The sequence below is a fragment of the Stegostoma tigrinum genome, chromosome 5, assembly GCF_030684315.1.
Source record: "Stegostoma tigrinum isolate sSteTig4 chromosome 5, sSteTig4.hap1, whole genome shotgun sequence".
Taxonomy (NCBI): domain Eukaryota; kingdom Metazoa; phylum Chordata; class Chondrichthyes; order Orectolobiformes; family Stegostomatidae; genus Stegostoma; species Stegostoma tigrinum.
In genome coordinates this window covers 98,479,013-98,497,920 of record NC_081358.1, presented here as the reverse complement: position 1 = coordinate 98,497,920, position 18,908 = coordinate 98,479,013, and the positions used below count along the sequence as shown (strand labels likewise).

At 41.6% G+C, this 18,908-nt stretch overlaps 1 protein-coding gene across 2 annotated transcripts in view; it reads left to right on the top strand.

The window, feature by feature from the left end:
• Positions 1 to 200: 200 nt before the first annotated feature.
• ptpn23a (protein tyrosine phosphatase, non-receptor type 23, a) overlaps positions 201 to 18,908 on the top strand; it is a 77,435-nt gene continuing 58,727 nt past the window's right edge. For both annotated transcript variants that reach the window (XM_048528532.2, XM_048528533.1), the window contains exons 1-3: positions 201 to 326; positions 8,583 to 8,657; positions 14,188 to 14,315. In XM_048528532.2, the coding sequence (XP_048384489.1) occupies positions 243 to 326; positions 8,583 to 8,657; positions 14,188 to 14,315 (287 nt within the window). In that variant the 5' untranslated portion in view covers positions 201 to 242. The remainder of the gene's footprint in view (positions 327 to 8,582; positions 8,658 to 14,187; positions 14,316 to 18,908) is intronic.

Here is an 18,908-nt window from a genome sequence, read left to right as displayed (position 1 = left end):
TATCTTCTGAGCCACCATCAGTTTTGAAGGCTCACCGGACCCGAGACGTTAATTCTCCTCACAGATGCTGCCAGACCCCCTAAGATTTTCCAGCAACTTCTGTTTTCGCCCCTTCTTAGTGTGGTGAAGGCTCCCAGAGAGCGCGGGGGTGAACTACAATTCCCACAAGGCTCAGGGTGCCGACGTGACGTCATATCCGCTGGGTGACGCCACGACTGGCTGGTCTCGGTTGTCCTTCCAACATGGAGGCCGTGCCGCGGATGCCGATGATCTGGCTGGATTTGAAGGAAGCCGGGGAGTTTCCTTTCGCCAGTGCAGTCCGACAGGTAAATAAGAATGACGGAGAATCGGCCGAAGATCGAAAGCAGGGCTTGGTGTTCTTCATCTGAGTTAGATTATTCTGAGAACTAACAACGCCAAGGCGTCCAGACTCTGGCTGTTCGGTTGGGAGGAGGAGGAGGAGGAGACGGCCTCCGCTGGCGTCACTGAGGCCCCTGAATGTTTCTGCTGAGCCCCTATGAATCCCAGGAACCGTATCCGGGCCCTGCGCCTACCACCTTTAACATTAAGAGTTCGGCATCTTGTTTTTAAATAGATTTGCTGTTCCTTTTGATTGCTCGTCATTCCATTCGCTATTAACTTGCAGACTCGGACAGCGAAACGTCTGAGGCTGAACCAAACCATTTTTTTCCTTGATGTTATTCTTCACCTAAGATGAGCTTCACAAAGGGCATTCAACGCCATCACGCCATGATGAGTGTAACAGTCAGCTGTCAGCAGACACCCAACATAATGCAGATCAAAGGTGCTGCAAAATACTGGAATGCTCAACAAGGCAGGCAATGGCCGTGGAGTGAAACAAAGTTAATGTTTCACGTTGAGGCATCCTTTCATCACAATCATGACCTTCCTTGTGAAAGATGCTGTCTGACCAGCTGAGTTTTTTTTTTAAAAATAGTTTCATATTACTTTAGTTCCAACACTGTGGGTTCAAATCCCACTCCAGAACTTGACCAGACAAATCAAGATGGATGCAGCAGTCAGTACTGAGGGAGGTACAGTCATTGGATGACCCAACAACCAGCTGCTGTATGCCTTTTTTCTCCCTCTTTCCCCCAACATACAAATTTTTAACTATTTCACTAAATGTTGACATTGTTGTCAACATCAAAAATTAGTTGTCCATCCCTAAGTGCCCTTGAAAGGTGATTGGAATTACCTTCTTGAATCTCAATGGCCCGTCTGGTGCGGCTGGGAAAGAAAAGTTACATGATTTTGCCTCCATCCTAGTTCCAAGTCAGGAATGCTGCACCAATGGACTTGTAAGTGGTGATCTTCCCATGGCCTTACTTCCCTCATTTTTCCAGGTGCCAGAAGTTACATGTTTGAATGGTACAGTTGAAGAAGTGTTGGTCAAATGCGTGGCAGTAATTTGTAAATGGTGCTGGACAATGTGAATGTTTTAGTTGATCAGTGGGTGCCAATAAAGTGAAATGCTTTGTTCCAGATTGTGATGAGTTTCTTCTGTGATGCCAGGACTGCATTCATCCAAGCAAATACAAAGCATTCCATTACACTCCTGACTCGTGAGTTAACCACCTCACAGTTTGTGGTTACTGATCAGTTGAGTTTCTGGTCAGTGGTAATCGATTCAATGATGGTAATTTCATTGTCTGACAAGAGGAGATGGTAAGATTTCCTCTTGGTAGAGATTGTCATGCCAGCTACTTATGGGTTGGGGATAGTACTTGCCACTTGACAGCTCAAGCCTAAAGAGTAGGCCTTGTTGTATATGGTTTGGACTACTTCAGTGTCTGAGGAGTTGGAAATGTCACTGAATCAGAAAATATCACATTTCTGACCTTGTTGGGAAGGTCATTGAAGTAGCTGAAGCTGTTTGGACCTAGGATGTTACCCTGAGGAATTCTTGACCTGAGATGATTGACCTTCTTGTATATTGACTAAAACATTAACTGTTTCTCTGCTGATATGGCCAGACCTGTTGAGTTTCTCCAACACCTCTGATTTTATTTCAGATTTCCAGCCATTGCATTACTTTGCAGTTCCTTGTGTTATGTGTGTCCCCCAGCTGTGACCGCCCCATTTGATTATGTCTCATGATTTGACATGGAGTATAAGGCAGCATCATTTTCTCAATGTCAAAATGTGTTCTTCGGCATATACGTGGAGATGTCTAAATCTCACCTCCACTTTCTGTTACTGTATTTCGATTGATTTATTGTCACCTGTACCAAATTATGGTGAAAAGCTTTGTTTAGGAGCAGTACAGGCAGATCATAGGAAGCAAAGATATACGGATCAAAAAGATATAGACAGAGGCATACAAGTTACATTGCACAGGGCACGTGCTAGGCAAGATCAGCAGTGTTTGAGGCTAGAGAGTCCCTTCATCAGGTTTAATAATGGCTGGGAAGAAGCTATTCCTGACCCTGTTGGTGCATGTATTCAGGCTCCCGTATCTTCTGTCTGACAGAAGAAGTTATAGGAGATTATTATCAGGGTCAGATGGGTCTTTATTGATATTTCCTCAGTCTCCCTGGATTAAACTGATCTGGAAAGTGTAATCTTTTTTAAAAACAATTCTAAAAATTGCTCTATGGATGAGCCACTTCAGTTATTAGGAAAGATTTCTTAGGGTGGGACTATTTTCCATGGAGAGGAGAAGGCTAAGAGGGGATTTGACTAATGTTTTCAAAATCATGAGGGGCTTTGGCAGAGTAGATCAAGAACCAGAGGGGATTAGTTTTTAAATACTTTGCAATAGAAGTAAATTTGAGGTGAGGAAAACCTTTTTCTCACAGTGAGTAGTTACGGTATGGATTGCACTGTTTGGAAGTATGATCGGTAGATTTAATGGAGGTATTCAGCCGAGCATTGGATTATTATTTAATTAGAAACAGGTACAGGTTATGGGGAAATAAAATAGATGTTTGGCTATATGTTAAACTGTTCAGAAGATTAGTTCAGGCACAATGGGATGAGTGGCTCTGTCTTGCACCATAACAATCCTTTGTATGTAAAATGCAATATGTAACTATAGGCCCATTATCAAGTAGCTATAGACTTGTTAGCTTAACTTCTGTAGTGTGGAAAATGCTTGAATACATACTGAAAGAAGCAACTGCGGGACAACTTTATAGAAATTGTCCCATCGGGCAGATGCAGCATGGATTCTAGAAAGGCAGGTAATGTTTAACTAATTTACTAGAATTCTTTGAGGACATTACAATCATGATGGACAATGAGGGGTGACCGGATGTGTTGTATCTGGATTTCCAGAAGGCATTCAACAAGGTGTCGTACAGAAGACTGCTGCATAAGATAAAGGTGCATGGTATTGTGTAATGTGTTAACATGGATAGAAGATTGCTTAACTAACAGAAAACAAAGAGTTGGGATATTATGGGTGTTTTTCTTGTTGGCAACCCGTGGCTGGTGGTGTGTTTCGGGTCAGTATTGGGACCGCAATTGTTTACAATTTGCATAGATGATTTAGAGTTGGGGACTACGTGTAGTGGAGATTAGTGTAGTGTGTCATAGTTCACCGATGACACTTAAATAAGTGGTTGAGCAGCGTGTGCAGAGGACACTGAAAGTCTGCAGAGGGATATAGATAGGTAACTGAGTAGGCAAGCATCTGGCATTGGAGTACAATGATGGTAAATGTGAGGTCATCCACTTCGGTAGGGATAACAACAAAATAAACTATAATTTAAAAGTTGAAAAATTGGAGCATGCTGCTGTGCAGAGGACCTGGGTGACCTTGTGCATGAGTCACAAAAATTGGTTTGCAGGTGCAGTAGGTAATTTAAGAAGGCAAATGGAATATTGTCCCTCATTGATAGAGGAATTGAGATTAAAAATACATTGCAATTGCAAGGTTGCTGGTGAGGTGCCACATCTGAAGTTCTGTGTAGTTTTGGTCTCCTTGCGCGAGATCAGATATACTAGCAGTGGGGGGGATGCAGTGAGGTTCACTAGGTTGATTCCAGAGTTGAAAGGATCGGCTTATGAGAAGAAATTGAGTAGACTGGAACTATCTTCATTGGAATTTAGAAGAATGAGGGTGGTTCTTATATAAACAAATAAAATTATGAAGGGAAGGGAAAGGATAGGATGGAAATAGGATGTTGTTTCCACTGGTGGGTGAAACTAGAACTGGGGCATAGCCTAAAAATAAGGGGAAGCAATTTTAGGACTGAGTTGAGGAGAAACTTCTTCACCCAAAAGGTTTGAATCTGTGGAATTCCTTGCCCAGTGAAACAGTTGAAGCTACCTCGTTCAATGTTTTTAAGACAAAGATAGATTCCTGTACAGTAAAAGAATTAAGGGTTTTGGTGAGCAGACAGCTAAGTGGAGCTGAGTCCACGAAAAGATCAGCCGTGATCATTTTGAATGGTAGAGCATTGATGGACCAGATGGCCTACTCCTGCTCTTCTTAGATTCCTATGATTGACTTCATACAATTATACCATGGAAGAACATAACTGAACTGAATTTACAAACAGAAACAATGATTTATTCTTTAAGAAGTATTTATTGAAACCATTTTGGGAATTTTTTTATCCAGATTAATAAAATTGTCTCTGACATAGTAGGAATTGCAGATGCTGAAGAATCTGAGATAACCAGGTGTAGAGCTGGATGAACACAGCACATCCTTTGCTGCTTGACCTGCTGTGTTCGTTCAGCTCTACACCTTGTAATCTCTATTAAAATTGTCTCACCGTTTCTTATGTGAACACGAAATCACGTGGTGCACATGGCTGTCTGGGCAGCTTGAGTGCATTTGATCACACTGGTTCTGAGTATAGCTGTAACTTGTACATTGTTTTATGGATCTTATTTTCTAAAACTTGAATCAGGATGCTTTTGTGCAATCAGAGTGCCTTAAAACCTGCTGAAATTTGGTTATGTCTGAAAGGAGTTGGGGCCGAGCCACAAGTAAATGCAAAGATGAACGCTTTGTCTGGAAGAATTTTTTTAATTTTGTGCATGACAATATTTCAAAAATGAACAGGGAAATTTTCCCTTATGGCCTAGCAATTTTTTTAATCTTGGTCAGCATCATGCAAGCAGATTATATAGTCATCCCATTGCTGTTGTAGGAACATGCTGTGTGCAAATTGGTTGCTGTTTTCTACAACAATGACTATACTTTTAAAATACTTAACCGACTATAAAGTACATTTAGGCATCTGTGATTGTGACATACGCTGTCACTGCAGTTTTGGCCCTTGAGTATTGCTAATTTTGCATCATCGTTCGGGACCATGCTTTCATCTGTCAAGGCTTTAAGCTCAAAAATTCCATCTTTATATATCCCTGGTTCACTGGCTTCCTCCTTTGAAATGCTTCTCAAGATCATTTCTCTTTGATCAATCTTTTGGTTATTTGTTCTGATATCTCCGTATGTGGCTTGTTGAATTTTATTTGAAAAGACTCTTGTAAAACATAGGATAATAAGGTGTAGAGCTGGATGAACACAGCAGGCGAAGCAGCATCAGAGGAGAAGGAAGGCTGGTGTTTCGGGCCTAGATTTTTCAGATTTTCAGGTCTTCAGATTTTTCTGAAGAAGGTTCTAGGCCTGAAATGCCAGGCTTCCTGCTCCTCTGCTGCTTGGCCTGCTGCGTTCATCCAGCTCTACACTTCGTCATCTCAGATTCTCCAGCATCTGCAGTTCCTGCTATCCTTGTAAAACATAGGGTGTTTTGCTATGTTAAAGGCTCCTTATTACTGAAAACATTTTATGAAAATGTATTCTTTCTAAATTTTATATGTCTCCCTAATTACATTAAACTGTTTTCCAACTGGCTATGATCCTTCTGCTCCCCAGCACCACCACCACCCAAACTCCAAAAATGGGAGATTGAGACCCCCGAGTCTTCCATTCCTGGCCTCCCGTATATCTGCATCATTTTAATTGCTCTGTTTTTTCAGCTGCCAAGGCCTAAGCTCTGAAATGCTTTCTATGATACTTTTAATTTTCATCTCTTCCTTTAGAAGAAACTACTTAAAACCAATATACCTGACCAGGACTTCTGGTTAGTTGTCATAACATCTTTTTTGTATCTCCACCTCACATTTGTTGATCACTCTCTTGTGAACTGTGTAGAACTTTAACTGTGCTAGAAATATTATATCAGTGCAAGTTTTTGGTTGGAAAAGAACTGGGAAGGAGTCTTATCTCTGATCATATTGCAGTATTTATGTTGCAAGTATATGTATGGTGGTGTTGGTTGTGGAATTGATTATTTGGTAGAATTTTCTGCTTTCCGTGACTTCTTTTGGTGGATAAAAAATGTTACCTGTCATTGTTCTGGTCTGCAGTGCACGTGAGGCTACTAATACTTGATAAGGGAGTGGTGGGTAACATTAAACTTGATGGTTGATTTGGGTTATTTTAAGGATCACACCTTTATTTGAGTAGCTGATGATGCGTTGAATCCGGAGGCTGATGGGGTGGTATGTGAGGATGAGGGGGATTCTCTTTTGGTGGTTATTACGGGGACGGGGTGTGAGGGATGAGTGAATCCCCTTCGTCCTCATATACCACCCCACCAACCTCCGGATCCAACACACCATCCTCCGAGACTTCCACCATCTGCAATCCGACCCCACCACCAAAGACATTTTTCCATCCCCACCCTTATCTGCTTTCCGGAGGGACCATTCTCTCCGTGACTCCCTTGTCCGCTCCACGCTCCCCTCCAACCCCAGCACACCTGGCACTTTCCCCTGCAACTGCAGGAAGTGCTCCACTTGCCCCCATACCTCCTCCCTCTCCCTCACCCCCATCCCAGGCCCCAAGAAGACATTCCACATCAAGCAGATGTTCACCTATATGTCTGCCAATGCAGTATACTGCATCTGCTGTACCATTGTGGCCTCCTCTACATCGGGGAAACCAAGCGAAGGCTTGGGGACTGCTTTGCAGAACACCTTCACTCGGTTTGCAGTAAACAACTGCACCTCCCAGTCGCGAACTATTTCAACTCCCCTTCCCATTCCTTAGACGACAGGTCGGTCCTGGGCCTCCTGCAGTGCCACAACAATGCCACCCGAAGGTTGCAGGAAAAGCAACTCATATACTGCTTGGGAAACCTGCAGCCCAATGGTATCAGTGTGGATTTCACAAGCTTCAAAATCTCCCCTCCCTCCACTGCATCCCAAAACCAGCCCAGCTTGTCCCCACCTCCCTAACATGTTCTTCCTCTCAACTATCCCCTCCTCCCACCTCAAGCCGCACCTCCATTTCCTGCCTTCTAACCTCATCCTGCCCACTTGTCCGTCCTCCCCGGACTGATCTATCCCCCCCCCCCCCCCCCCCAAACCTCCCCACCTCCACTCACCTCTACTGGCTCCATCCTCGCCCCTTTAACTTGTCTGTCTCCTTCCCACCTGTGTTCTCCTCTATCCATCTTCAATCCGCCTCCCCCTCTCTCCCTATTTATTTCAGAACCCTCTTCCCCCTGCCCCTTTTCTCATGAAGGCTCCTGGCCCAAAACATCAGCTTTTGTGCTCCTAAGATGCTGCTTGGCCTGCTGTGTTCCTCCAGCTCCACACTTTGTTTTCTGGGGCTGATTATCTAGGCTGGTGTCAAGCTACTTGTTTGAACTGTATTCGTATATAACATTCCAGAAGTACAGTAGTGGTCACTTCTTTTTAGATGAAAAGATAAAAGGTATTGCAAGTCTAACTTATAGATTCTGGCTGCTTTGCTGGTATTGCACATCTTTCCATATTTCTGATTTTTCCGCACTTGGTGCAAAGCTATGAAATATACAGGCTTGGGTTTCTTTCAAGTACGCCTTCCCACGTTCCACCGACATTGAAAGAGGTATTTAGAGTAGAGAATGTCAATCATTGTAGAATCTGAAGCAGTTGCCCATTGAGTACTAGGCATGTCAGCCTCTCGATGTTTATCTGTCAATTTAGCATTGAGACAAAATTACAAGCTAGCATTGAGTCAGAGCTGATGCTTGACAGAAGCTCCATATAATCTTTTGGAGGCTATGATTACACTAGTCATTGTTATTTAGAATTCAGAAAAAAATGTAATGAGACCTTCAGACTGATGCACTTTATTGGCTTCACCTCACTTGAGGTATGGCCAGAGTTAGTCTTGAGTGACTATGGAGCTGTTGCAATGCAGAAGGAAACAGAAGTCATGATTGCAATTGAATTGAATTAGCTTTATTGTCACATCTACTTGGATGAATACAGTTAAAAGTTTAGTTGTCACATTTCATGCAGGTATGTTTGCACTCAAACAGGAAATGAACCAATTTGAAACTGATAAACTAGTGCGTAATCTTTCATGATCTTATGTATTTACCCTTTACCTCTGCTTTTAATCTACTGTGTGCACATAAGTTGTATTATTAGATATGATGACAGAGGTTCTGAAAATTAGGATATGAGAGCAATGACAAGCTTTGGGGAAGGAGTAGTCTGCATTTTACTTGTGTGCCACAGCTAACAATGTGTCATAATTAAGTAATGAAAAAGTAGAACAAAGATTACATTGTCCTCTAAACATTTTATCAATTATCTTTCAGTATATTTTGAAGCATTATGGTGAAAATCCTGACAACTACAGTGAGGAACTGAAGAAACTTGATCAGCTCAGACAGGTAAGCATCGAATAACAGATTGCTACTGAAACATTAGACTGCTGCCTTTAACTGTTGGAGCTCTAAGCCCCATGTTTGTTTATTCAGGAAATTTTCTGTGTAATGTGTTCCTGCCCATGTGACTGTACCTTTAGTTTTAACCCCACGTCATTGCTGGTACAGTAGAACCTCAAATGCCCAAGGCCCCTTGCCAAAACAAAATAGAAATGATGTAGACATACTTAAAATTTGAGAGTTAAACAATGCTAAATTAGATTGTAATAATCCTGTTGTGTATCTGATGCAGTTTATTGATTCACTTATGCTGTCAGTCTTCTAGTGCAAGGCATTGCTGCCTGTAGTTTTTCCAGTGTGCTTTGAAAGGCCGTTCTGATGGAAGAAGAATCTGTAGCATTGGTAACTCATCTGTCAAAAGTCAGGTGAAGTGGACATTGTACCCAGTGGCTGCATATGTACTTGATCAATCAGTTTGGAAAGTGAAGCAATGAGATACAAAGATGAATGACAGTGTAGAAACAACTTTTTAAAATTAGAGTTATTGAATGCATTCTGTAATAGAAATAAATTGTGTCTCAGATCAGCAAGATAGCATCGTTGGAGTCCTACTCCTTGATGTTGGCATGTTTGAATGAATTTTAACATGAGCTCAAGTTTTTTGTTTTTGAACTTGCATGATGCAATTCGCTTGGAAGCACTTGAGAAAATTAATGACTGATCTGGAAAATAAAACATTCTAGTACAGATCAAGGCTTATGGCATTTTTAATTGTACTCAATTTAGAACTGCTGTAGTCTGATTTTCATACTTTTGTTTTTGTATGTCTTGTCCAGTTATATTATCTTCTTGCTTTCATTTTTACTTTTAATTCTATCCAGTGCTATTTCAAATGTTGCAGTCAATTTAGCCACTTTATGGCATTTTCTTGGCATTCCAAAAATTACATTGAAAACATTGTTTTTCATCTCTCTTTATGTGCCTTGTGCTCACCTTCGGGTCATAACCTTGCCTATTCATTTACCTATGAAATGAATAATGTATCTGAGCTTGTCCTATGCCTGAGCTGGGTTTCAGCTGTTGGGCAGAATGACCCTGAAATTTCTTGTTTTACACTTTTTTCAGCAACTAAGATCAATCAGATAATTTGGCCATTACTTCCAATTTAACAGTTATCTGTTTCCGAGATCTTCTTTTGTTCACGTAATGTTTCTTTTCTAGCATGTTATGACAGTAAATGTCAGCCAGGAGTTACCATATAAAAGTTGAATTTCTAAGACTAAGTCTTTAATTAAAAATTGGTGTCGATTTTTCTTTTTTATTGAAGTGATATTTTGGAGAGGTTGAAATTCACCTTCTCTCATTTCCTTATTCGTGTTGCCAGTTATGAGAGTTCCTGCCATTGCTGCCCCCAAAAGTACATGAAAGGAGCTACTGTACATTTATTATTACAATTTTACTTACACAAAGTAACCTCCATAGAGGGAAACAGTAATTTTTGTAGACTGAATCCATCAATGCCATCGTCAACAATGTAAATTGTATACAATTTCATTTCTTTTTCATATTGAATAAAATAATACTACTTAGTAGCAAGTAATTACTGAATATGACACAAAATCCATAAAAATTGTGCTTGTCTTCAACCAGATAATGTACCCTAATCATCATCATTTTTGTGTAGATCATTGACATCATTTTCATTAGTAATCATGCCCGCTTTCAGACGTATCATTCCCCAAGGTGCTGTGGTATCCCAGATTTGGTGACAGTCTCTGTTCTAATTTTGTCCAGGCCTCAGCAGTCCATTAACACTGGATTGCTGATATCAGACAATGTTTGATGCCTCCTTTTGTGAATGACTTCTTTCTTCCCGTCATTCAGTTATTCCACTTTTTCCTCAAGTTGTCCTTGAAAGACTTTTTCAGAGACCATTTAATTGTTGAAGTCTGGTTGGATGACTGGGAATCACTGTGAAATCAGTTTTGCAGTAACTTTTTAGCAATAACTATATTGATGACCTGTGACCTGAAATTGTCTCTGATAAGATGATTTTTTTTTCATAACCCCCTGGTTTAAAAACTCTAAACTTCCCTTGGCCATTTTTCAAACCACCTTCATTCATCCATTTATCTTTTATTGTGAATGTGGATAACTCTTTCTTTTGGGAATTGCTGTTTTATGAGGCTTTTTGTCTTGAAGATCACCATTCGTTTAATCTTTGTCGCGTTAGAAATATGTAACAGTACAACCATGAATCTGTATTTTTTGTAGCCACTTGTCTTCCCTAGCACAGTTTTCTCTGCAGTTTTCCTTCTCTTTTGGCTGCCATCAGTCTTATTTCTAAAAAAACACTAATAGCAATACAAAATTACAATGTAATCAAGGGCAAATGGAGGAAAAGGAAATAAATGGACTAGCTATCACTATAGAGAAATTGCTAGGTAAACTAATGGGAACACCAATAAGGCCCCTGCTGGGATGCATTCTAGGATATTAAAGGAAGTAGCTAAAGAGGATAGATGCACTGGTCGAAATCTTCGAAAAATCATTATATTCCAGAAAATTGGCAAACTGACTATGCAACCCCTTTATTTACAAAGAAAAGGAGATAATAACAGGTAACTGTAGGCCAGTTGGCTTAACATCTGTATTGGGAAAATGTTGGAGTCTGTTATGAAGCATGTAATATCAGAGCATTTAGAAATACGTAATGTTATCAAGCGGTGTCCGCACAGCTTCATGATGGGCAAATCATTTCTGACAAATTTATTAAAATTCTTTGAAGCAACAGACAAGACAGATAAAGGAGAAGCAGAGGATATAACATGTGGATTCCCAGAAGGTGTTTGATAAGGTATCTTGGTATTATGTTTCTTAATAAGATAAAAATGCATGTTTTTGGAGGTGGTATACTAGTATGGATTGAAAGTTGGCTGACAAATAGAAGACAGAGTTGGCATAAGGGGGTCATCATTAATATTGAAGTGCCACAGGGATCATTGCTGGAGCTACAGTTATTTACAGTATATATTAATGACTTATTTGAGAAACACAAACGTACTACAGTCAGGTTTACAGACAGGGAAATAAATAAAATGAATGGGCAAAAACTTGGCATGTAAAATAGGAAAATGTAAGGTTATACAATTTGGCAGAAAGAATAGAGGGGTTGAGTATTATTTACATGGAATATGACTGCAGAAAGTGATAGTGCAGAAGAGTTCTTGTACATAAATCACAAAAAGATAACATACAAGTTTAGTCGTGAAAGAAAATATCATTCTGTCTTTATTTCAAATTGAATGGAGTAGTTAAATAGGGAAGTCTTGCTTAAAATTGTAGAAACTGCTAGAGAGGCCACAGGTGGAGCAGTGAACAGTAATGCTAAATCTTATTTAAAGATAGATGTACTGGCCCTGAGGGCGGTTTTGTGAACATCCACTATTGCTGATCCTGGGTATGGCGGGACTGTCAGATAAAGTTGAGGTGGTTGGGCCCATACTCATTGGAGTTTAGTAGAATGAAATTTGAAAGTGATGTGCCTGGCCACGCACTTAGATTCTATGTGGACCAGCTGGTGGAGGTATTCGCTGACATCTTCAATCTCTCCCTCCTATAAGCCAAAATCCCCACCTGCTTCAAGAAGACGACCATCGTCCCACGACCAAAGAAAGTACATGTAACATGCCTTAATGACTACTGCCGAGCAACTCTGCCCTCCATAATCATGAAGTGCTTTGAGAGATTAATCAGAGCTTTCATCAGTTGTAGCCTTGCCTTGGTCCCCTGTAATTTGTCTACCAACGAAACAGGCCCACAGTGGATACCATTACCCTAGCCCTACACTCATCCCTGGGACATCTGGATAACAAGGATACCTACTTCATATTCCTACCTACCGACTTCAACACCATAATCCTCTCTAGACTAATCTCAGAACTCTAAGACTTTGTGTCTCAGCTGCACCCTCTGCAGCTGGATCCTCAGCTTCCTGACCTACAGACTGCAATCAGTGAAGATAGACAATTGCACCTTCTCCACAATGACCCTCAATACTAGAGCCCCCCAAGGCTGCTTTGTCAGCCCCCTATATTCTATACACCCACGACTGTATAGCCAAATTCCAAATGAACACAATCTACATTGTAGGATGGATATCAAGCAACAATGAGTCAGAGTACAGAAAGGAAATAGAGGGCTTGGTGTCATGGTGTAATGACAACAACCTCTCTCAATATCAGAAAAATAAAAGAACTGACCATTGACTTGAGGAGGAAACACCCACATCTACATCAACGGTGCTGAGGTGAAGAGAGTCGAGAGTGTCAGGTTCCTAGGATTGATGATAACTGACACTCTGTCCTGGACCTTCCACACAGATGCAGTGGTCAAGAAGGCACAACAATGCCTCTTTTCCTCAGGCGGCTTAGGAAATTCAGCATGTCCATAAGGAACTTCACCAACTTAACCGTACCACATAACAGCCTGGCATGGCGACTGTTGAGAAACTACAGAAGGATGTGTGCACAGGCCGGGCCAACATAGACTCCAACCTCCCATCCAAGGACTCCATTTAAACTTGCTACGGAAAGGCTGCTAACATCATCACAGATTCCTCCCACCATTGAGGGCCGAAGGGCGTGTTCTGCACTGTATTGTTTTATGTTTTATGTTCTAACCTCTTCTGTCAGGCAAAAGATGCAGAAGGTTGAGCATGCACCAACAGGCTCAAGAACAGCTTCTTCCCAGATGTTATTAGACTGATGAATGGACTCTCTAACATGATCTGCCTGTACTTTTCACTAAACAAGGCTTTTCAAGATACTTAGGTACATATGACGACAATAAATCAAACCAAATGACAGTTCACAGGTCAGTAACTGAGAAGAAGCAGTTAAGATAATCCATTAAATTTGATATAGAAAGAAATGATCTGTGGATTTTGATTAACTGAAAGACTTCAAAACATATGCAAAACACAACACATCTACACCCCAGCACCATCATTTTACAAACTATTGTATTTTGTTTTTATTAAATTTCTGTAATAAACAGCTGTTTTATTTTTTAAACTAAATCTGCAGCTTTCTCTGCTTGTGCTTCAATGAAAGAAAACATTAAAAGAAATATCAAAGTTTGATGAATCAAACCAGGCGTTGTACTGTGATCTGACTTGTCTATTAGTAACTGGGACCATTGTAATAGCACTAAAAGGAACAGGTGATGGTGTAGAGCAACATGTGTCATGTAAGTGACAATCTTTTTAAAAAGAAGGGAAGTGAAACTGCAACCAGGCATTCTTTTGGCTTGATTTTAATTCACTGGAAATGCTAACTTAAAGATTTAAAGTCAGACCTTTGGTTCTCTGTTGATCTTCATAATGAAAGCTAATTTGTAATTTTAACATTTCTTATCAGATCTCATATTTTTGCTGCTTGATTTAAATGAAGAGCAAATGATGTAGGAAACAAAAAACAGTTTTAGATTGGTTATAGTTGTCAAGTGGTAATCAAAAACATTTGTCCTGTTGCAGAGTGCCGTGAATGTTACAAGAGACTTTGAAGGATGTAGTACGTTAAGGAAATATTTTGGCCAGCTTCACTATCTGCAGAGTCGCATTCCCATGGGCTTAGGAGAAGAGGCGGCTGTGCCAGTCACGTGGTAAGAATAGCATTTTCCTCCCAGTATTTGTTTTATTTTCAGTTGCTACTTTCTTTCATCCTGAAGGCCTTGGCTTCTGGTAAGATACAGTTGACCACTAATATTTTTACCTTAGAGGTAGCAAAAGATCTTTAGATTGTATCATAGTCATACATTAGAGAAACAGATCCTTCAGTCCAACTTGTTCATACCAGTCAGGTTTGCCAAACTAAACTAGTACCATTTACCTGCATTTGGCCCAAATCCCTTTAAACCTATCCTATTCATGTACCTGTCCAGATATCTTTACAAGGTTGTAACTTGAACTGCTTCTAACATTTCCTCTGGCAGTTCATTCCACTGGAGTGAGACTAACCTACAGAGCCAGCAGGAAATTATTCATTCTTCGCTGCCTCCAAACCAGAGCTGTGGAGACAGGAAGGACTGCAGATGCTAGAAGCCAGAGTCAATAGGTGTGAAGCCTGAAAAGCACAACAGATCAAACAGCATCTGAGGAGCAGGAAAGTCAACGTTTCAGGCTGAAATCCTTTGTCAGGTTTGGGGTGGGGGTGGGCACAGGGGAAGGGTAGGTGGGATGGTGATAGGTGGATGCAGGTAGACATTATTGTGATTGGTCAGTGGGAAGGGTGCTGGGCGTAGGTGAGTAGGAAGATGCTCAGGTTAGATTAGATGATGGAGGTGAGGAGGAAGGGGAAAGCTGGACATGGATATGGCTGGGGGTAGGAGGGATTTTGAAGTTGGGGAAATCAGTATTGAGACCAGTGGGCTGAAAGCCCCCAACGCAAAATATCAGGTGGTGTATACCCCCAGTTCATGTTTGGCCTCACACTGACAGTGGAGGAGGCCAAGGATTGATATGCCACCAAGTGAGTGGGATGAGGAATTAAAATGGATGGCAGCCAGGAGGTCGGGTTGGTCGGTGCATGTAGAGTGCAGATGCTCTGCACACCATCCCTGAGCCTGCGTTAGGGTAGACCACATCAGGAGCAACTGATCCGTTAGATTCAGTTGAATAAAGTGCAGGTGAATCTCTGGATCTGGAAGGATTATTTGGAGCTTTGGGCTAAAGTGAGAGAGGAAGTGTACTGGCAGGTGTTGCATTTGCTGTTGCAGGGAAAGGTATCGGGTGTGGTGGAGATGTTGGTGGGCAGTGTAGAGGTGATGAGTTCATGGAATGAACAGTTCCTGCAGAAAATGGACAGGGATGGGGAGGCACATATCCATGTTTTTGGGTTTGGGTCTGATTGTAGGTGGTGGAAATGTCAGAGGATGATGCGATGGATTTGGTGGTGGTGGGATGGTACGTGAGGAATAGGGGGATTCTATCCTTATTGGTGCGGGTTGGAGGGGTTTTGAACTGTGGAATACAGAGGAGATGAAGTTGATGGCATCCTTAATTAAAGAGGAGGGAAGATACCAGTCCCTAACGGAGGAGGACATCTGGGTTGTCCTGGAGCAAAACGCCTCATCCTGGAAACAGATGCAATGGAGGAAATGAGAGTATGGAATAGCATTTTTACAGGAGGGTGGTTGAGAGGAAGTATAGTCGAGCTAGTTGCGAGAGGCAGTGGTTTCAAATATCAGTGATGAGTCAGTTAACCGAGATGGAGATGGAGAGGCCCAGGAAGGGGAGGGAGGTATCAGAAATGGTCCAGGTGAATTTGAGGGCAGGGTGAAAGATGTTGGCAAAGTTGATTAAACTGCTCGAGCTTCTTGGGGTGCATGAGGTAGCACTGATGTAGTCATCAATATAGTGGAGAAATAGGTGAGGGATGATGCCAGTGTGGTTGTGGAAGAGGGACTGTTCTATGAATCCTCAAAAGGGGTAGGTATACCTTGGGCCCAATAGAGTGCCCATAATTTCCCCCCTCCCCTTTTGGTTTGTAGGAAATGGAAAGAATCAAAGGAAAATTTGTTGAGGGTGAGGACCAGTTCTGCCAAGCGAACGAGAGTGTCAATGGAGGGGGGACTGGTTCGACCTACAGGAAAAGAAAAAGCGGACGGCTTTTAGGCCATCTGTATGAGGGAGGTGTAAAGGGACTGTACATTCATGGTGAAGATGAGGTGTTTGGCTGCCAGGGAATTGAAAATTTTGAAAAAATGGAGCACGTTGGTTATGTCACGATACATAGAGCTGTGGTGGTTCCCGCCCTCCTGAGACGTGGGCCTTAAGGCACTGAAGCAGGACTGTCAATGCTTCCTGCGCAAAATCTACTGGGAAATTAGACACACTGACATCAGCGACCTCGCCCAAGCGGACATCGCCAGCATTGAAGCACTGACCTCTCTTCGTCAGCTGCAATGGGCCAGGCACATTGTTCATGTGATTGACACAAGACCTCCCAAACAAGCACTCAACTCTTGGCTACAAAGCAGCAGGTGACCCTCAGGTGGACAGTGGAAATGTTTCAGGGATACCCTCAAGGCCTTATTGGCAAAGTGCGACATTCCCATTGACACCTGGGAATCACTGGCTTAAGACTATCCCAAATGGAAGAGGAGCATCTGGGAAGTCGTTGAGTACCTTGAGACATGCAGTCTGAAAAAGCAGAAGCCAGGTGAAAATAGCATAAGGAATGTACTGTTGCACCAACAGCCCACCCACCTCTTCCTATCACTATGTTATGTCCCAAGTGTGGCACAGCCTGTGAATGTCACATCTGACTCTACAGCCATTTACAGATCCATTCTGAGAGCGGAGGAGAGCCATCCTTGTCTGTGAGGGACTGCTGACTATGATGATGATTGATTCCATGTACGCAATGTTGTCTGTGTGAAATAGTTGCCCCTCGGGTCTCTCTTAAATCTTTCCCCTCTCACCTTAAACATGTATTCGCTAGTTTTGAATTCCTCTACCTTTTGGAAAATACCTTTGCTTTTCACTTATCTATGCATCTCATGATTTTATAAACCTCTTAAAGGCCACCCCTTGGCCTCCTACACTCCATGGGAAAAAGTCACAACCTTTCCAGCTTCCCCTTATAATTCAAACCCTCCAGTCCTGATAACATCCTTGTAAATCTGTTCTGCACCTTTTCCAGTTTAATATGATGATGTCCAGCTTTAGAGTCAGTTACATTTTAAAGTAAGGGTGACTGGATAGGTTTTGGAAGTGATATCTGGCTCACTTCTTAAATGCTGTAGCTAATTTTGGCATCTCTTCTGCTCTGCTCTTAGGTTTGCTGTCAGCACATTTTTTTTGTGTGTGGTGTTAGTTGTGGAGAATCCAACAAGGCCAGCGCTGATGTCCTAAATAAAAACCAGAAGAACAGTGGAAGCTGTAAATCAGGAACAAAACAAACCAGTTCTGCAGAAGGGTCACTGGACCAGAAATGTTAACTCTGATTTTTCTTCACAGATGCTGCCAGACCTGCTGAGATTTTCCAGTAACTTCTGTTTTTGTTCACCACTCATGTTCTATTGTTAATTGCTCCAAAGAAGATGGTAATGAGCTGCATTCTTGAACGATTGTTGTATATTTAGAGTAGCTGCATATGCAGTACTGATTAGGTTTGAGTTCCAGATTTTATTTTTATCTGGCAGCAGTGAAGGCACATTGATGGAGTTCCCAAATCAAGAGGCTGTGTGTTTGGAAGTAGAATTTAAAAGAGTTTGGTATTCCATGAATGTCTCTTTGCTGTCTAGTTGGCAGAGATAATTGTTTTTGAGGTTGCTGTCAGCAGAGACTTGTTGACTTGCTGCAATCCAGCTTGAAAGTGATGCTCACTTCAGTTGTTTTGAGCTAGTGGTTGAGGGACTGAATGGGATGCTGATAGCCTGGTTTGTCCTAAATGGTGTTGAGCTTCTTGTGATGTTAGTGCAAGGCAATGCCAGGAAACGTAGATTATTTTATCATGTTCATAATTTGCACCTTCTAGATGATGAACAGGCTTTATGCTGTTAGGGGAGAAATTACGAACAGCTGAATTCTTGACTTCAGGGCAGCCTTTTAGCCCAAATATTAATACATCTGGTCCAGTTAGGTCTGTGGATAGTGGTAGCCCATAGGGTGCCAATGGTGAAAGATTCAGCAATGATAATGCTATGGAGCACAGACTGAGATGGTTATATTCTTTCTTGTTCAGGCTGTCATTGCTAGTTCTTAAGTAACGTGAACTTTACTTACCACTTATCAATTCAAACTTACTTCTTGCTACTACCTGGGGAATTACAAATGGCTCTGAACACTGCAATCATCAGTAAACATTCCCACTTCTGCCCTGTATGCTGGAAAGGTAATTAAAACAGTATAAAACAGCTATATGCTGGCGCTGAAATGATTAGCCTTCAATAATCACCACTTTAGTCCTTTATGTTAGAAATTATTCCAACCAGTGGAGAGTTTCCCTTCCTAGTTACCATTGTCTTCAATTTAGCCAGGGCTCCTTGATGCTATACTCAGTAGAATGCTACCTTGATATCAAGAGCAGACTCTAAATTGAATCTTGCAGTCTGTATTGTATTATTAAATCCATAGTTGCATTAGGGAAGGAGTTCCAGGATTTTTACTCAATAGTGAAAGAATGGTGATATATTTCTGTGTAAACATGTTGTGCGACTTGGAGGGAAGAATGCAGGCAGTAGTCGTCCCAG